General features: G+C 45.8%; 1 protein-coding gene across 1 annotated transcript in view; it reads right to left on the bottom strand.

Annotated features, from left to right (window-relative positions):
* Positions 1-635: 635 nt before the first annotated feature.
* LOC119385681 (uncharacterized) overlaps positions 636-18,835 on the bottom strand; it is a 32,393-nt gene continuing 14,193 nt past the window's right edge. The window contains exon 3 of the mRNA XM_037653079.1: positions 636-813. Within this exon, the coding sequence (XP_037509007.1) occupies positions 636-813 (178 nt within the window). The remainder of the gene's footprint in view (positions 814-18,835) is intronic.

An 18,835-nucleotide genomic window follows, 5' to 3' on the forward strand; every position in this document is an offset into this window, starting at 1 on the left:
TAACTACTACAGATGCCACAAGGGCTTGCTTAATCATTTAACATGGACGTTAGTCGTCGGGATGTAGATGTACCACCAATCATCAAAGTGGGTGCATGCACATTAAACGGTGCCATTAGCTGCCAGACATCCAATATAAATTGTACAAACTCACTTATATCAACGTACAGTAAACATTCGGTTACTTTTGTAAGGGCACGCTTTACTTTCGTGTTATTCCGATTCTTATGACGGAGGGATCAACCATGTTTTTTTTTTGACAATTTAATCACTATGCTGCCACGGAAAGCAGCGCACATCAGTGATTTAGCGGAATTTGAAGGCCGAGCACAACAAATGTGCAGACACCACACAAAGCGGATGTCAATTTCATCTGAAGCTATCAGCGAGGGCAGCCTGAGCCTGATTCTTTTTTCTTCTTTGAGCCAGCTGTGGCGAGTTGGATCGACGTATTTGTGTAAATTGAGTAGTTGTGCACACTTGTGCGCTTTTAGGGCAGTGCACGTACACTGGTTTGAGAGCAACTCATGATCCGTGTGACGTTGGCACTTACGTGAGAGTGAGAGATAAAGCGACAGTACAACTTTATTAGAGTCTGTATAGTTGAGATGCTGATGTTGTCCCGCGCCACCCGGCTACTCCCACGTGGGCAAAGGCAGGTGTAGCCTAACGGCCCTCTCGCGGGCGTACTGGACGGCCAGGATTTGCTCTTGTATGTTTGGGCTGCGCAGAAGCGCATCCCACTCGGCCTTGCTGGAAGTCGGGTCGAGCGCCCCGCCCTCCCAAAGCATGCGTGATAATGTAGCAGCCTGCCTGCAAGCAGTGGAGGCGGCTTCGGGGAATTTGTGTGACGTCATCTTTATGGCCACGAAGATCACGATACGATGTGATGTTAATATTGTCATGGGTATGGAAGTGTCACTACGGCGCGGGCTCTGAAATGGCACCCAATGGAGGAAGACGACAACGTTGTTGTTGTGGGTTTGAGTGTGGAGCTGCCCTATTAGGCTGCAATCCTGTGCGCCTTGTACAGCGTTAGCTCTATCAGTGCTGACTGAATAAATACTCCGCGTAACAATATCATAAATAGCGGCCTTGGGCATCTACGCGCAATGCTTGTCTATAACTTGCCGAATCATAGCTGTAAATATTTGATGTTTATTGCTTCGATATAGAAGCACACAGCCAACAGTGCAACTGGGCGTGGTCTTGTCCTGACATGACGCTTGTATAGGGTCCTTTTCTGAAGCAGTTTGAAACACTGCATGGCTCTGTGGTAGAATACTTGACTGCCATGCAGAATGCCTGGGTTCAATTCGTGCTTGAGCCTTGATTTGTATTACTTGCTTTTATCGGAATATTTCACGCATCGACAATGCCGCAGTCGCCGGTACCGCGTTTTTAGCGACTAGTGCGCCTTCACGCTATCCCGTAAAGATTTTCAGAGCCTTGGCGGCTCATACCCACATAACAAGGGCAGCGATATGCTGGTATGTGCCACAATTGGCAGGTAGAAAGGATTTGAGGATGTACGTGACAGTGAAGTCACGTTAGTCATGCCATGATCTGCGAATCGTGTGCTTCACACACTCACGTCCGCCTCTGCAAATTTTGGTATATACCAAGTTAATGAGGCGACCAGGGCAGCCCCAACACGTAGGCGCCTAGATAGATAGCTCATAGATAGTTAAACAAGGTCAAAGAGACTTTGGTTTGCTAAAATGCTTCGCATTTAAACGCTCCCTCTGTAGCATAATCGAAGCGTCGTTTCCATTCGCGTAGTGATGCTTTTTTTTCCTAATATTTTATTAATGCACCGCGGTTCCCGGTTGAGTGCAGCAGTGTTGGTGCTGATGTACAAGTGCCACACAATCAACGCGAAATGAGATTTCCCACAAAGCAAATTATGCAGCGTTTCCATGCCTAGAAACCCTCATTATGTCGCGTTACGCAACGTTTGTGCCGCATAAAGGCATTCGTACGTGTCGGAAACACGGCAGCACCTATCGAGGGCGACCTTAACACCGTTGAAGTGACGCAACGAGGCGTTACCTTGTATCGAAATCGATCGTAGCATGCGCAACCATTCGAAAAGAACGGTGAGGAAGCGCGTGCCTCATCTGAAACAAAATCATTACGGCACAGTATTGTCCTACGCGCTTCTTTTCATGCCAAGGGATAATTACGGAGTTTTCCATGCCCCCTGCCATCGTTTTTCTGTGTTACGAAATGTAATCGCTTTGTTAGAATATAGGGCTTTCGAAACACGCGCGGGTGATAACTCCGTCATTTATACAGATAGGCTCTTCATTTTCGAAATTGAATTCGTTTCGCAAATGGGTATTAGGTTACAATCCTATTTACGCAACACATTTGCGTCGACAGTAAATGAGTGATCACGTATAATGGTGCCAACACTGTTATTTGTTTTTCTTTTGCAAGCGACGGAGAAAGAGCAGCAAAGACGTAGATGCGCGAGGGATTCCCCGAAAATTACCTTTTAAATGCGAAGCATTTCTTAGCGCACTTCTGCGACTTTGAGCGTATCTATCTATCTATCTATCTATCTATCTATCTATCTATCTATCTATCTATCTATCTATCTATCTATCTATCTATCTATCTATCTATCTATCTATCTATCTATCTATCTATCTATCTATCTATCTATCTAGCCGCCTAAGACCTTGTGCTCTCCTGGCCGTTCCGCTAACAGGATTCACACCAAAATTGGTATGGCGAAACATGGCTTTATGACGAACATAAACGACATGTCATAAGAATAAAATCATGATATCCATGTCATGAACGACATGATTTACATGCCACTGTTTTGGTGCTCTTGCGGCCGTTTCGTTGATTTGCTATATACCAAAATTGGTATGGCGTGACAAGAGTGTATGACGAACATAAGAGACAAGTCCTAACGTGCAAATCATGACACGCATGTCATGCACAGCATGACTTACGTGCCACGCTCATGGTGCGCTGGCGGCCGTTTTGCTAGCTTGATATACACCAAAATTGGTATCGCGTGACGTGACTGTGTGACGAACACAAATAACAGGTGGTGACATGAAAATCATGACACGCATGTCATGCACAGTATGACTTACGTGCCACGCTCATGGTGCGCTGGCGGCCGTTTCGCTAGCTTGATATAGACCAACATTGGTATTGCGCGACGTGACTGCTTCGAACACAAATAACAGGAGTTAACATGAAAATCATAACACGTATGCCATGTACAGCATGACTTACGTGCCACGCTCATGGTGCGCTGGCGGCTGTTTCGGTAGCTTGATATAGACCAAAATTGCTATTGCGCGACGTGACTGTTTCGAACACAAATAACATGAGTTAACATGAAAATCGTAACACGTATGTCATGTACAGCATGACTTACGTGCCACGCTCATGGTGCGCTGGCGGCTGTTTCGGTAGCTTGATATAGACCAACATTGGTATTGCGCGACGTGACTGTTTCGAACACAAATAACAGGAGTTAACATGAGAATCATAACACGTATGTCATGTACAGCATGACTTACGTGCCACGCTCATGTGGCGCTGGCGGCTGTTTCGGTAGCTTGATATAGACCAAAATTGCTATTGCGCGACGTGACTGTTTCGAACACAAATAACAGGAGTTAACATGAAAATCATAACACGTATGTCATGTACAGCATGACTTACGTGCCACGCTCATGGTGCGCTGGCGGCTGTTTCGGTAGCTTGATATAGACCAACATTGGTATTGCGCGACGTGACTGTTTCGAACACAAATAACAGGAGTTAACATGAAAATCATAACACGTATGTCATGTACAGCATGACTTACGTGCCACGCTCATGGTGCGCTGGCGGCTGTTTCGGTAGCTTGATATAGACCAAAATTGCTATTGCGCTCCGTGACTGTTTCGAACACAAATAACATGAATTAACATGAAAATCATAACACGTATGTCATGTACAGCATGACTTACGTGCCACGCTCATGATGCGCTGGCGGCTGTTTCGGTAGCTTGATATAGACCAAAATTGCTATTGCGCAACGTGACTGTTTCGAACACAAATAACATGAGTTAACATGAAAATCATAACACGTATGTCATGTACAGCATGACTTACGTGCCACGCTCATGGTGCGCTGGCGGCTGTTTCGGTAGCTTGATATAGACCAAAGTTGCTATTGCGCGACGTGACTGTTTCGAACACAAATAACATGAGTTAACATGAAAATCATAACACGCATGTCATGTACAGCATGACTTACGTGCCACGCTCATGGTGCGCTGGCGGCTGTTTCGGTAGCTTGATATAGACCAAAATTGGTATTGCGCGACGTATGTGTGGCGAACATAAATACCAGGTGGTAACACGAAAATCATGACATGCATGTCATGTAGGTATGATTTAGACGCCACGCTCATGGTGCATTCGCGGCCATTTTGTTAACTGGATATATACCTAAATTGGTATAGCATGACAGGATTGCCGAACATAATTAGCAGGTCACGCATCCTATATATGTAGCAGAATATATGATTCATTAGCATGGCATATACCAGATTGAACACGCATGCATGTATGACAATCTCGCGATATATGGCGAACTAGATGTCACGACATGAATGACTTCATTAGCCTCAATGAGAAACAAGACGATGTATGCAGCTGTTTGCTGGCTGCTTCGCATTACATCGATTCCCACACTGCGTGGGATCTGCTGATTTTTTTTTACGTGGGAGTTTGTTCGCCATGTTTATCGTCGCTGTATCTCCGGTGAGCCTAGTGGTGTCTTGGTATAGAAAATCAGAAGCCCTGTACTGCCTTTGACTATGCTGACATACGTCGAATAAATGTGCTAATTTAGATCAGAAGAGCTCATTAAAAAATAACAATGAAGTAACGTGTTTCAGCAAATTCCCACATATTACCCCGCAAAGTTATTATTACAAGTTCATTTGCAAGTATGTCTTAATATTCATCGCTGACGCCTAGGTCATGCAGCGGTTTGCGGTCGCCCATGCAGACTCCAGCGTTGACCCGGGCCTACGTTTCTCATTGCGGTTTGATGAGATGAGGTTTCATTAAAGGGTCTAAAGAGAGACGTGACAATTTATTTATCACTGGAAATCAACTAGTTCAAATAAGTCGTCTTAGTGAGTGAACCTGCACGAAATGTGCCGTTTCTTAAGGCGAAAGCCTTTGAATCCTTCTCTAAAGCGAAAATTGACCGTCAGCGTGCCGCGGCGTCGGCGTCAACACGAGTGATGTGAAAAATGATCACGTGATGACTCCGCCTTATGACGTCATTGTGAGATCACAGGGCAAGAAAACTTGTCACGCCCCAGTGACACCATAAGCTTTGGTCACATGATATCACATGACATCGTCGCTTGGTCAAAGGTGTGCCGATCGTAGAGGCAGTGCCAAACTACATAAGGTGCAGAAAGCTTGCAGGGCATCCGGTCTTGGTGGCACTGTAAACCCATGTTAGGTGCAGAAAACTTTCGGAGGTGTGCGGGTGTAGATAATTGCATCGAATGAGGAGAAAAATAAGAACATGGCTTTCGCCTTTGAGTCCTCCGAGGCGACTGCATAAGGCACCCTGTGAAGGTTCGGCCGCTGAGATGAAAGACGCGGGCTCCACTTGGCTGCGGCATGCGCTTTTCTACGGAGGCAAAATGCTAGAGCCCCGTTCGCTGTGCCGTTCCAGTGCGCGTTAAAGAAGCCCAGGTGGATGAAGTTCTCCGGAATCCTTCATTACGATGTCTCTCATAGCCTGAATCGCTTTGAGACGTTGAACTCTACAAACCAGTCTGAATAAATAAATAAATAAATAGATAAATAAATAAATAATGTCACAGGATCCCTCACTCTTTCGGCAGCCATCTTGTTTTTCTTCTGAGTCGATGAAGTGATCCTTCCATGCCCCTTCCAACAGAAAGCTTTCTGCACCCAATGTGGCATCCAAACAGCTTGCTTGATCGGCGCCCCAAGACACGACGTCACGTGATGACTTCATCACGTGACGTCAAGTAATGTCAAGTCATGCTGCGCAATGGTGGCGTCACAAATTTCGGCGATCAGCGATGTCGTGGTGAAGTCATATGATGAGGTCATCACATGATGACTTTTTGCATCACTCGTGCTGACACCGGCGCCACGGGACGACGATCCCGAACACTTCGCTATACGAGAGCGATGAGAATTTCATAAAGCGGCCTACTGCGTTTACGATATCGTGGCACAAAGAAGGTATTATAATTTCCTCAAACATGCCGACGTAAAATATATCAGCGCTACTTTGGGCAAGGAGAGGATAGTGCCCGTCATGTCATGCACTTCTTCGTCCTGTCCTCGTCAAAAGAAGCGCTGCAATATTTCAAGGAAGAATCTAACACCAACTATCCCCGCAACGTGTTTTGTTAAGATACTTCAGACACTCGATTCTCCGCGAAAGGTTAATACGTAGACATTCCAATCTCGACAACGAATTAGTAACTAGAGCACGTAGCGAGCCGCCGAACTCCGCCTTCCATGTTCCCTACTTGTGTAAAACCGGGTATCGGACGCTGTTACGCTGCACATGCTCATAAGAACACATGAGCCTGCAAAGTTTACAGTCCTACTTAAAGGGATACTGAACAAAAATTGGAAAAATGTACGAAAACACTTACATTCGACTCGGACGCCACGACTGTTCCTGTAAACAGCGTATACTTCACGTAATTTCGAGCAGTTGGTCGTATTTTTAGTGGATTGTGAGAGCGCGGCGCCTGCACGCCAGTGCGCTTGTCGACGGCCGTGACGTCGAATGCTCCAGCAAGAGGGGGCCAACCGGCACGCTCTCTCCTGCCCTGCCACTTCCCTTTCTCCACCTCTCCTCTCAAGAACCGAGGGTGGCTCGGGGTGGCTGGTGTGACGCTGAGCCTTGTCCCATTTTCCCCACATGAGAGACAAAATAGCGCTTCTTCCTCAAAACCACTGGGTCATTCCACGCCAAACGTCCCAGACAATGCGCTCGACCCTCTCCAATTGTATTGTAAAAAACTGTGAACGTTCATATCAGTGCACTATTTGCCCTCGGAAAGTATTTTTTGGAAAAAAAAAATTTCTTGTCTATTACAGTGATTTGAATTTTGCCGTAGTGGGCGAAATATAGGTTGCGAAAAAATACTCTAAAAAATACAATACTTTACGGAACGCCTTTAATATCTGCTGTTTACTTGAAAAGGAATGGCACTATCTTATTATCGCCCATTGACGACCACTACTTTGTCTCACGATGTGCTTTGTGGTGAAGCAATGCTGCAGTTCTGCGCCCATTTTGATTACTTTTTAAAAAATTTACGAACGTTACAGACAAAATAGGACTATATCACATGGCTGGATAGTTGGCAGTAAGCGTGTCGAAAAAGTATTGAAGTCGATGACCGAGCAGTTTCGAAGTGGAAGGGGCGCAAACATTGAAAAATGTGTGAAATGCCTCGCGTTCAGGCACATGTAGAGTGGTGATGCAATCCAAGTAAAAATGCACGCTTGGTCTCGTTGGGAAGAGTAAACAAAGAAGATTTATTTGTGGAAGTTTAATCGGAGTGTTTTTTGTTTTAGGCGAGAAACAAAAATTTATGTTGAGCGTTCGCGGTGTGCCTGGGCGCGGGCCCGTAAGTCCGCTTCACTGCGTCGCAACTGTTCCTTGGGGCAACGGAAGTATGCAGCGCCCACGCGGGTGGCACGATCGTGTGCTGCTGTGAGTTTTCACGTTTTGACACGCATTCTTCGGCTTTCCGCAGTGCCGCCGCCGAAAGTGTCAGAAAAAATTCGGCAGATCCATGTACCGTGGGAGTCGATGTTATGCGAAGCATGCGGCGGGTAGGTGACTGTGGCGTAACTCTTTTTACTGCGCGACACGTTACAAAATGACGCTAAAGATTTGTATAAATCTTATACGCCCAATTATATATGTTGAGGAGCCGAATATGTGTTATATAACCAGTTGTTTACGGTTGGGTAACGCTGCCAATGGCAACGTGGGTATTACCAAAACCGGAAGCGGTAAGCTGATATGTAGTGCTTATACGTGTCCCGAGAACGCACGCACGTTTCACGAACCCGTGCGCATGTGTGCAAGAAGTTCTTGACAGTTCTTGAACAAGGGCATCATCGCCGTGATCAGTGAGCACCAGCAGCTGGTCATGACTTGTTTTAGGATCCGGTCGTGATTGTGGTGACGGGGGGCCATGTGTAGTGAAGTATGTGGTATAGTAGAGCTGTTGGAATTCGTGGATTCCTCGGGCATTTCGTTGACAAATTGTCTGTTGACAGAGCCGGCGACATGCCGGAACCTGAAGCCACCCTTCGCGTTGGGGAGGTATAGGCCATCAAGGCTGGTAGGCCTGGATAGTGCTAAGTAGACCAACATCAGTGGATGGTGTTTGTCGTTTTCGTAGACTACCTGGGCGTATGTGGCCTACGTAGCCTAGTCTACAAAGCGGCTGTCAATCAATCTGGCATCATCCTCGGTCAGCATGAGGCCATCGCCCAGCCTTGTAAGAAATGAAGAGGACACTGCGTCATTCTGGTGGACGAAGGGCGCTTTACAGTGCGGTGATGTGAATATCATATGTAACTTTCCTTAATGTATTCCTCCGGGGTCAAGCAATGCTTCAATATAGCTTGCTGAATCATATGAATACAAACGTAATGTTTATTAGATTGCTATGAAAGCGGAGCCAACACTGGAACTACAGACGTTAATCTGATATTGCGCCTGTATCGTAGGAGTACACATCGTAGGAATATCATGTAGTGTTTATTGCTTTCTTATAAGATTAGATAGCCAGCACCACAACCATAATTGACGTTGCACTGATATTACGCCTGCGTAGGCTGTTTTTCCAAACCAGTTTATAGAGCTGGCGTGACTCAGTGGTACAATATCTGATTGCCACGCAGAATGCTTGGGTTCGATTCCTGCTGGGATCCTAATTTTCATTCATTCCGTTCGTTGAGTCAACGCTGCTGATGTTGTTTTTTTTTTAACGCTCTAGCATTTAGGTTACCAATGTCTGTTCTCGTCGTTCCTGGGTAGCTATAAACTGTCAATCACCTGTGGCGCATACCCGTACACCGCGGCCCGTGGTAAACGGGTATGTTCCACACGTGTCTAGTGGAAAGGGTTTGACGACGTACGCGACAGTATTTAAACGTTATTCATGTCATGTCCCGGCAATAGTGTTCGTCAAATCCTCTTACCCTCCCATGCAAATTTTGGTCTACACCAAGTTAAGGAGGCGATCATGAGAACACCCAGACGTAGGCGGCTAGATAGGCAGATAGATATATACGTAGATAGAAACGCTCAAAGTGTCAGAGGTTCGCTAAGAAATGCTTCGCATTTAAAAACGAGGGATGGTTCGTTTAAAATATATTATTATATAATAAAAGTTGCTAACAGGCACCGGGAATACACTTATATTCTTTTTTATGGGCAGCTCGCTTGAACGTGACTCGCTTCATTCGTGCCTCAGAGCCGAATGGTGCTACGTATTCTTACGCTCGGATCTTCGGCAGATGTGAACTTTGCTCGGGTGATCGCGTCGCCGAGCGAGCATGCGGCACTCGAAGGTTCGTCTTTCGGCCGCATCCCTTGGCAGCGCGTAAGATAAACATTGCGAACGGTGAGTATACTGCTATTGTGCCATATTTTAGACGGAGAGCCTGTACAACGCAAACCGAAAGCGATAAATATACAAAAGGACGAAGCCGCCTTTACGGCGGCTTCGTCCTTTTAAATGTCTTCGCTTAGTAATCGCAAGGCGATTACTAAGATGAAGGAATCGCATGCAGCGTGGAAGAAAGTTGAGCTCTCAGCAAGGTTTGAGTGCAATCTCTCTCAAAGGTACGCGCACGTTTCACCATTTCGTGCCATCATCACTGACCACTCTTAATGCCGGGCTCACCACCTACTCAGCAACACAGGCATTTCAAATGGCGAAGACCATACGTCGGCAACGGAAGTAAGAACTGCAACCTCCGCAGAGATCGAAAACACAACCTAACCTCTGCGCCTGTCATACGTGTGCATGCAGTGACGTGGCAATGAAATCGTGCTCTGCTCCGACTACTAACCAGCAGCCTTTAATGCACTTCCGAAACATCCTGCCAGCCATATGCACTGTTTGCAAGTTTTCAGCAACGTAAAAGCTCACTGCAGCACACGATCGTGCCACCCGCGTGGGCGCTGCATACTTCCGTTGCCCCAAGGAACAGTGGCAGCGCAGTGAAGCGGACTTACGGGCCCGCGCCCGGGCACGCCGCGAACGCTCAACATAATTTTGTTTTCTCGCCTAAAACACAAAATACTCCAAATAAACTTTCACAAATAAATCTCCTTTGTTTACTCTTCCCAACGAGACGAAGCGTGCATTTTTACTTGGACTGCATCACCACTCTACATGTGCCTGAACGTGAGGCATTTCACACATTTTTCAAAGTTTGCGCCCCTTCCACTTTGAAACTGCTCGGTCATCGACTTAAATACTTTTTTGACACGCTTACTGCCAACTATCCAGCCATTTCATATAGTCCTATTTTGTCTGTAAGGTTCGTAGAATTTTTATAAAATAATCAAAATGGGCGCAGAATTGCAGCATTGCTTCACCACAAAGTACATCGTGAGACAAAGTAGTGGTCGTCAATGGGCGATAATAAGATAGTGCCATTCATTTTTAAGTAAACAGCAGATATTTAAGGATTTCCGTAAAGTATTGTATTTTTAGAGTATTTTTTCTCAACCTATGTTTCACACACTACGGCAAAATTCAAATCACTGTAACAGGCAAGAAAAAAATTTTTTCCAAAAAATACTTTCCGAGGGCAAATAGTGCACTGATATGAACGTCCACAATTTTTTACAATACAATTGGAGAGGGTCGAGCGCAATGTCTGGGACGTTTGGCGTGGAATGACCCCACTACAACTACCCAGCGTTTCGCGAGCGCGGAAAGATGCAAGGTGCGAGTGACAGTGGTTCTACGAGTGGTGATCGCCACTCCGAGTTCAACAGGCCTTCAAAACAGATGGGCCAAATACAACCATACGCGTGTGACCCTTCTGCTTCGTTAAGCGTCAGCGAGGACGACGAGCCTGGCGAGCCGTCATAGCCAAACGTGGGTCGGCAGCCGAGACCAGCAATTTTTACAGTGACTATAGGCCGCAGCACCGTTGCCATGGTAGTGTGGATACGCATCATCCGAAATTGGTATGACCAGAAAGCATGGAAAATTAGCATGCAGGAAAAGAAAGCTGGCGTACATTTTTATTCATTGTTTTTCAGGGCCGCAGCAACGTCAGGAAGAACCCTGAATGATTGTCAGTTATGTTTTTAGATGTCGGCAATCATACCAGCACTTGTAAATATACGGCCCGTGCGAGTGTATTCAATTAATGAACCAGGTGCGTTGTGACCCGCGACAGCAGTAGCCCCTTCCAAATTTTAATATGCTTTTTTGCATGACAACGGAATACTGCAGCGAAAGTAACAAAAGAAGAGCTTTGACGCGATGGATCAAGGCCACAAAATTACAAAACCGCGGTCCTGGGTTATGATTTTGTTATCGCAGAATCGTTGAGGATGTTTTTTGGGAGATTTACGGCCGTGCCCGCACAAGTGCGACCTCAACGGTCGTGCATGTTGGCGTTGTGAGGTCTGACTCCTTCGCCAAGGTCGTCCTCGCCTTCTTTCGGTCCTCGTCCACCTTTCATAGGATGTCTGATGCACGAGGCAAGTACGTGTTAACACAGTACAACGACAGCAGCCCGCGTCGACACGTTAGAAAAAAAGCATGGCGCTAATGTCTTCTGTAATCTAAACGCGAAGGCACACGGATGCACGTAAGAGCCTCAAATATTCGCGCACACAGTGTCGGAGGCCGTGACGCGTCTCTGAAGGGTTATTCTGACCGTAAGAAAATGTTTTTTTTACACCGTGATTCAGACGATTTGGCGGTGCGGCGCAAGCCCACGCTGCGTTCCAGCGCTCGCACGTGCTTGGCGCATCTTCCGCGACAACGCGGACAGCACCTCTTCGTACCTCGGCGGTAGCTTCCGTTCGTATCAAACGTCGCTGGGTGAAAATCGGTTTGCCACAACCGTATTCCATTACATTGCAGGCCAATGGGCCGTGGCCGGGACCAACGAAAAATTCGTATCACCCCGACATTCGTATGAGCTGTGATCGTATCACCGAGGTTTCACTGTATTACTAGTGAGAGAAGCGCAGTCTGCCATTGAAAGGTGCTCGACCTGGGTGACAATCTGTGCTTTCGCAGTTGACGTTTTATGACGTTTTTTTGTTATTTTATTTTTACGCGTTTAGCTTCTGTTTTGCCTAATATGCACTGCTGTAGCTCGACTGAACTACTTAAGTATTTACTTGCTCACCTACATGCAAAAAAAGAAGGAAAGAAAGGAAGCCCGTACTCTTGTACGATGAGTTCATAGCACTGTGCTCAGGAATACGCGTATGTATTTTTTTCCATATCCATTTCTACATGAAATGTAGGACAGTTTATAAGTTTAGAAGGGTACGCATTTGGGCTGGTTGGTTCATGATTACGGGTGAGAAACAGCGCTAAAAAGACAGGACAAGAAAGACAAGGGTCTCGCGTCCTTTCTTGTCCCGTCTTTTTAGCGCTGTTTCTCACCCGTAATGATAAGTTTAGTCGGGAAAGCTACGTGACTGACAGCATTTCAGCGCCACAGAGACGTGTAACACGAACGCACTTGTTCTCGCTCTAGTAACAGTACAAAAATGCACAGTTCAGCACAGAGATTTCATCGACTGATCACGTGCATGACAGTGACGCAACAAAAGTCCGGTAATTGTATGGGACAAGTATGTTTCTTTTTTCAAACGAATTTCCGCTGCCTTCGGTGAATCTATAACAACGCCACACGATGATGTAAAAGAAAGATGGGGTTTTGCGTGGAATTATACGACATAAATTTAAGGCGCGCTGTCTGGATTAATTTTACACATCTGGGTTCTTCTAAATTTGCCCCAAGTTAAAATTGCGCATGACAACTCCGTTTTATCACTTCTGTTTCATTCCATTTTCTGTTCTTTATGACAGTTTAAGTACCGAAGCGTCAGACATTGCTTGACACAAATATTGCTTTGTAGTGGGACCATGACTGTCCAATAAAAGGACATCTTAAGCGCATCTCAAGCGCATCGCATAACCGATAATCTACAGTGGCGCAGTTGTACACCTAACAACAACGCGATAGTTCATGGCCTAGGGCCTCGTTTTTCTTTACCATCGAGTCGCTAAAACGCTGCATTCACACACTATTTAATACTCATCATGTTTGGGAAGATGCCAAGTGCACTTTACAATGCGCTTGAGACAGAAAGCGGCACCCACACTGAAATGATTCTGGCGAACCGAGGGTACGACGACAATACACATCACGCTCAAAAGTTGCACACACGGATGTTCTTACAATGCATACGCAGCCGAGCAAGGCCAAGTGCCTCTGTACATCGTGTTAGGTATACGTACAAGCAGTTAAACTCGCGCTAACACAACAGAACAAACCGCCCTTTGAGGACGTGCATGACGTACGCGCACATGCAAACACGACGTGGCTAGCAGACGACGCAGGGAGCGATCCACACTGGGAGCGCTTCAGCCAGTAGCCGCCAGGTGTCGACGCCTCTCGATCTCGCGGCCTATAGTCACTATCCTCGAAGTGTTCGGAGAACAAAAAGTCACGCTTTGAAGGCACCCATGTTGGCTGCGATGGGCGCGCAGCGCGAATCCATATTCTTCGAAGCTTCGGCTCTGTCGGAAAGGTATGACAGGGCTTGTCTCTCTCGACGCTGCTTTTCGCACACCCTAGAGCAGAACAGTGTTGAGGCATTCTGCGTTGCGCCAGGTGTTTCGCCGTTCACATTACGTAGCAGCACACAGCAATAACGGCAAATTCGTAGAAGTGGGTGCAAGCTCCGCTTGAGAAAACAAATATACGGCCTAGAGCACGGCAACTGCGTCGTTGGCTGCCGGTTGAGAACACGCACGGAAAACACCTTCCCGACCTTCCTCCGTGAGAACACGTTTTGAGAGAGACATGTGGCAGCAACGTTTCTAGTTCTATAAACGTTGCGCGGCAGCGGGTGGCGGCTTGCGATGTCGATTGGTAAGCGATTTTGCAGCGAGCACGGTTGGCGAGTCAGTATCCGACGGGTTTCGCGTCACTTCCTCTCTAGTTCGTGGCGCGGCCGCTAGACGCGCCAATTTGCGAAAATGCGTTTAATTTATTATTTTCTGCTAGTCTGGGTGAAATGAAGGTTGTTTCAACAAATTCAGCAACCAATCTTTCTATTGGGCCATTTATTTCGGCTGCGAAAATTTTGTTCAGTATTCCTTTTACAAAAGTACGCCTCATTCGGCTTAGTCGCCTACTAGCGGACGAGGAACAATACTTACCCCGAGCAATTTATTAACAGCTTTATTTTACCGTAAAAATATTGAATCAGCTTTCTTTCTCCGTAAAATTATTCAGTGAGCTCATTGTAGAGAAAACTAGCGAAAGAACGAAAGAGGCTAACGACGGCAAGCGACACGTGAAACAAACAATAATCATGCAAGAGCTTGCCTAATAAGAGAGAAAGGCTTCATTTTTTTTACGAATTTCTTTGTCACGCTAGACGAGAAGAATAAGAAGAAATGCAAGAAGCAATCGCAGATTACGAGACCTCGTTGAGGCAATAAAAAAATCACAGCATATCCACGGAGTGAATGATGATCAGTGGGCGAAGCTGCGGAGGTTCTTCGGTAAACCGTGAATCTTCCGTGAATTCTGCCGAGTACATCGTCGCCGACGTGAGATCGGGCGCGTTTATACTAAAGGTTCTATGAGAGTTATGACGGCTTGCAGCTCACTTTAATTTTACATGTACGCTGTGAATTTTCATTGTTTAGAAAACCATTGCTTTAGAAAACATCTGGCGTCTTTCGTTAAGCAGCTGGCGTCTTTTCGTTTTGCTTTAGAAACATCTGGCGTCTTTTCGTTTTGCTTTTAGAAAACATCTGGCGTCTTTCGTTGGTTTATTTCATCAATCAGCGGCGTTTTGAACAAAATTTTTATTGTTTAATCACGCACAGGAGAAATCTAACCAGGCACTACCTTGGAGGTAAACAATGGCTGCTAATGGGAATGAGAGACAGAAGAAGTCGGCTTTTAGCTAACACTTACACTTCTACTTCTACTAACGTTTCCTAGTGGAACATGCCAATGGCTGCTAATGGGGAATGAGAGACAGAAGAATTCGGCTTTTAGTTAACGCGCACGCTGCGAATTTTTTATTGTTCAACAACGCACAGGAAAAATCTCCCACCGGCACCACCTTGGAGGTCAAGATCTGGGACTAGCGTTAAGACTGGTTACGCACTACGACGGGGACGAACGGGTGCCCCATTAAGGAGCTTCGCCCAGAAAAAGGCGGCAGAAAACGCCCATTGATGAAGCGAGCACGTGAGGGCGCTGCTTGGGCAGCGTGAGAAACGTGCGAATCTCCGTAGAGAAAAAAATTTCAGCGTAACAATGGAGTTGTGAACCATGAAGGAAAAGATTGATGCCATCGGTCAGTTAGATATACGCAAGAAAAAACAAAACAAAACAAAAGACCAAACCGACGCTTCTTCTCGGTTTTGATTCTTTCCCCCCTTCCGTCGCCCTCGTCTTATCTGGCAAAAGTTATACTGCGCATAATGATTCTGAGTCAGCCGGTGTACGGATGTGAGCGAATTTGCTTGCGTAACGTCGATCGAATTCGTTCCTTACGGCGTTCCGAGTAAGACGCCGCTAAACAGTTGAAAAAGAGGATTATCGCAGTTCGACAAAAAAGAACAGAATAAAGAGATGAAAGACAGGCGACGCTGTCATCAGCGACAAAATGTCATGAACAAACGCATGAGGTATGCTCTTTTTCGCTTCTCGCGATCGTGATCACGCTTCCAGCGAGGAAAATTGCGCAAACTTATTTATTGCGCTCGACGTTGCCGCCATTTATCGACCTCACGTCACGTGTCAAAGACGCCTCCGTTCAGTGGTGTATCCTATCAACTACTCGCCTCTAATAGACTTTGTTGACGCAGCAAATATAGTCGTTAGATTTTTCTTCCTTTTGCCATGCTTTTTTAGAGATCGCTATCGTTGTTTCGTCATAGGCATAGCTTGACGTTGCAATGTCTTTGAGAACGACATCCTAAAAGATAGATATTGTGAGGGAGTGCAACCCGAAATAAGCCGAAACGCAGAAAAAATGGGCGGAAAATGGGAATGCCGCTCAAAAACAAAACTAGAAGCTGCGCTAGAGGCGCTATAAAATATGTGGCATTTCGAGCCTATGGCTATGGTTTCGTCTTTGTGTCTTTCGCTGCGCAGTTCTACTGCATGACCGTATGCTGAGTACGTCGCCCCCAAGGCCGCATGAAAGATGTGACGGTTATCTGTAGAGTTGAAAATGACATACACAAACGTCGCATACACCAACTACTTCAGGAGCAAGGTTAAGCTGTCGGACTCACCAATGTGCATCCAGTGTAACGTCCAAGAAGATCTACATCATGTTCTTTGTGAATGAAAGCGATACGCATCAGAGAGACAGTCTCTGAAGGCGGCCTTGCATCTTCAACGGGGATCGTGCTTAGAGTTGCGACATGTTCTGGGCCCATGGCAAAGCAGCACCTGTGCGCTACGTGCCACGAACGCGCTGTTGACTTTCTTGCGGGCCGCCACAAGCCTGAACGAAACTTTGTAAACTTATGTGACTGTGTGTGTTATGTGGTTATCACTGTATATATCATGATCGTCATCCAGCACCTGGAGCAGCATGTCAGGCGAACAGCCAGGCAAACATCTCCAGCTTCATTAAAATGTGTATCTCTATCTATCTATGCGTTCCACATCAACACCTCAGGAGGACGCGCGTTCTACCATATATTGACGAAAAGAAATACTTGATAAAGCCTAGACTGTGAGGGGACCAACTACACCTACCTTAGGAAGGCAATGCCACTATGTGGATGGCGCAATCAACAGTTGCTGACTCCAAGTTCTTGCTAGAATATAGTCGGGAATGCATGCCTGACGCAGATGTAAAGAATTTATGAGCGAAGCACGGGAGATATGTATTTGTAGGAATATAAATATAGAGTACGCATCTATGACGCACGCCAAAAACATCCCCGCTGGCGCTGCCCCTTGCAGCACTACGATTCCGCCTCCTTGTGTCCTCTGGTCGTAAAGTACTGTGGATGAGATCAGGTCAATGGCCTCCAAGTCCGAAGGAAAAAAATAACATCAGCGACGTCGCGTTTGGCTTTACGTGCAAGTCAATGGTCTTCCTGATCCTAATGTCGCAACTGGATTCCTGACATGGCTTCCTCAATTCTTCTTTTATCTTTGCCGACGATATCCATGCATATATGGCTTTATATTGTTTTATGCGTGCTGCATAAAAGCGGCTAACTGGCTTTTCCTTTTGACTAAGCGCACTTGCCTTCAGAGGCTATATATTGTGAAGTCGGTGACCTGCTAATACTGAACAAAGACCATAGAAGCATTTCATATAATTTCTCGCTTCCCACACTTATATACCCGTGAAGGTAGGGGGGGGGGGGGTGTAATATAAGCAGGTAACAACTGTTCGCCCATGATTTAAACACCGCGAGCAATGAAACGAGGAAGAAAATGCAGCGAAGGTAACGTGCATGCGCCCGCTACACGATTGTCCTTGCGATTGCTGTGAACATCGAAAAATATCTATTCTTTAAAAGTTTAAGCAGATTGTATAGATCTCCATCTGTGTTTGACAGGCCCTCAGTACACTCGATCGACGCTTAATTAATCACCAGCAGAAGGAACAGTAAAGCTCAGGACGAGCTTGTATCTGTACTGTCTCAAAGTGAATATTTCGGCCAGTTGGAACGTACTCATCTTGATGAAAAAAACACTCAGAGTATACACGGACAAAGGTAAAGGAAGGACGATACCGGCGCCAGTGTCCTCCTCCATTTCATTAGTTCGTGTTTATGTAAGCGCCTTTTCTACCAAAATGAACTTCTATCTCTTGCAAAAGAGCGGTAGGCGTAAACTAACTGGACGAAAATGCGGTAAAAGTATTTCCATTGACAGGCGTGTAGCTTATGGCCTTTAGCTTCCACAGCGCTACCTCAGACAATCTTTTCTTATGACACCTTACAATGATTCGTGTGCTTACAGGTGCACAGCTGTGTTGTATACGGATGATACGCATGTTCAAGAATACGATAACGAAATCCTTATATCACTCACACTTTGAAAAATTCGGCGTCCATCACTATTATTCGGCGGTGCCGTGAATTCAAATAATACCAAAATTATAGTGACGTTAGATACAAATATTATGATGCCAAATTATTGTGAGCATAAATTAAAGTGCATTCCAAGTTAATTTATTATGATTCAGCGGAGATTTAAGTGAATTAAAGTGATCAAATGTACAATAAAGTGAGTCAAGAGTGAATCAGCGCACAGTAAACTGAACTGAGTGAATTAAGAGTGATCCAAGTGAATTACGAGTGCCTCGCAGGTCATATACTTTCGCCCGTGATCTATTTAGCGTTAGCTAAAAGGACCCAGGGGCTTTTGAAGGCCTCACGAGTCCCCATGCTTGTAATGGACAAATCTATGTCCTATTTTTTTATTCAGCTATGTGCCATTGGAGAAGAATAAAATAGGTTTATAAATTTGGCAGGGTGTCGTAATATTAGGC

This window comes from Rhipicephalus sanguineus, chromosome 3 (genome assembly GCF_013339695.2).
Source record: "Rhipicephalus sanguineus isolate Rsan-2018 chromosome 3, BIME_Rsan_1.4, whole genome shotgun sequence".
Classification (NCBI taxonomy): Eukaryota; Metazoa; Arthropoda; class Arachnida; order Ixodida; family Ixodidae; genus Rhipicephalus; species Rhipicephalus sanguineus.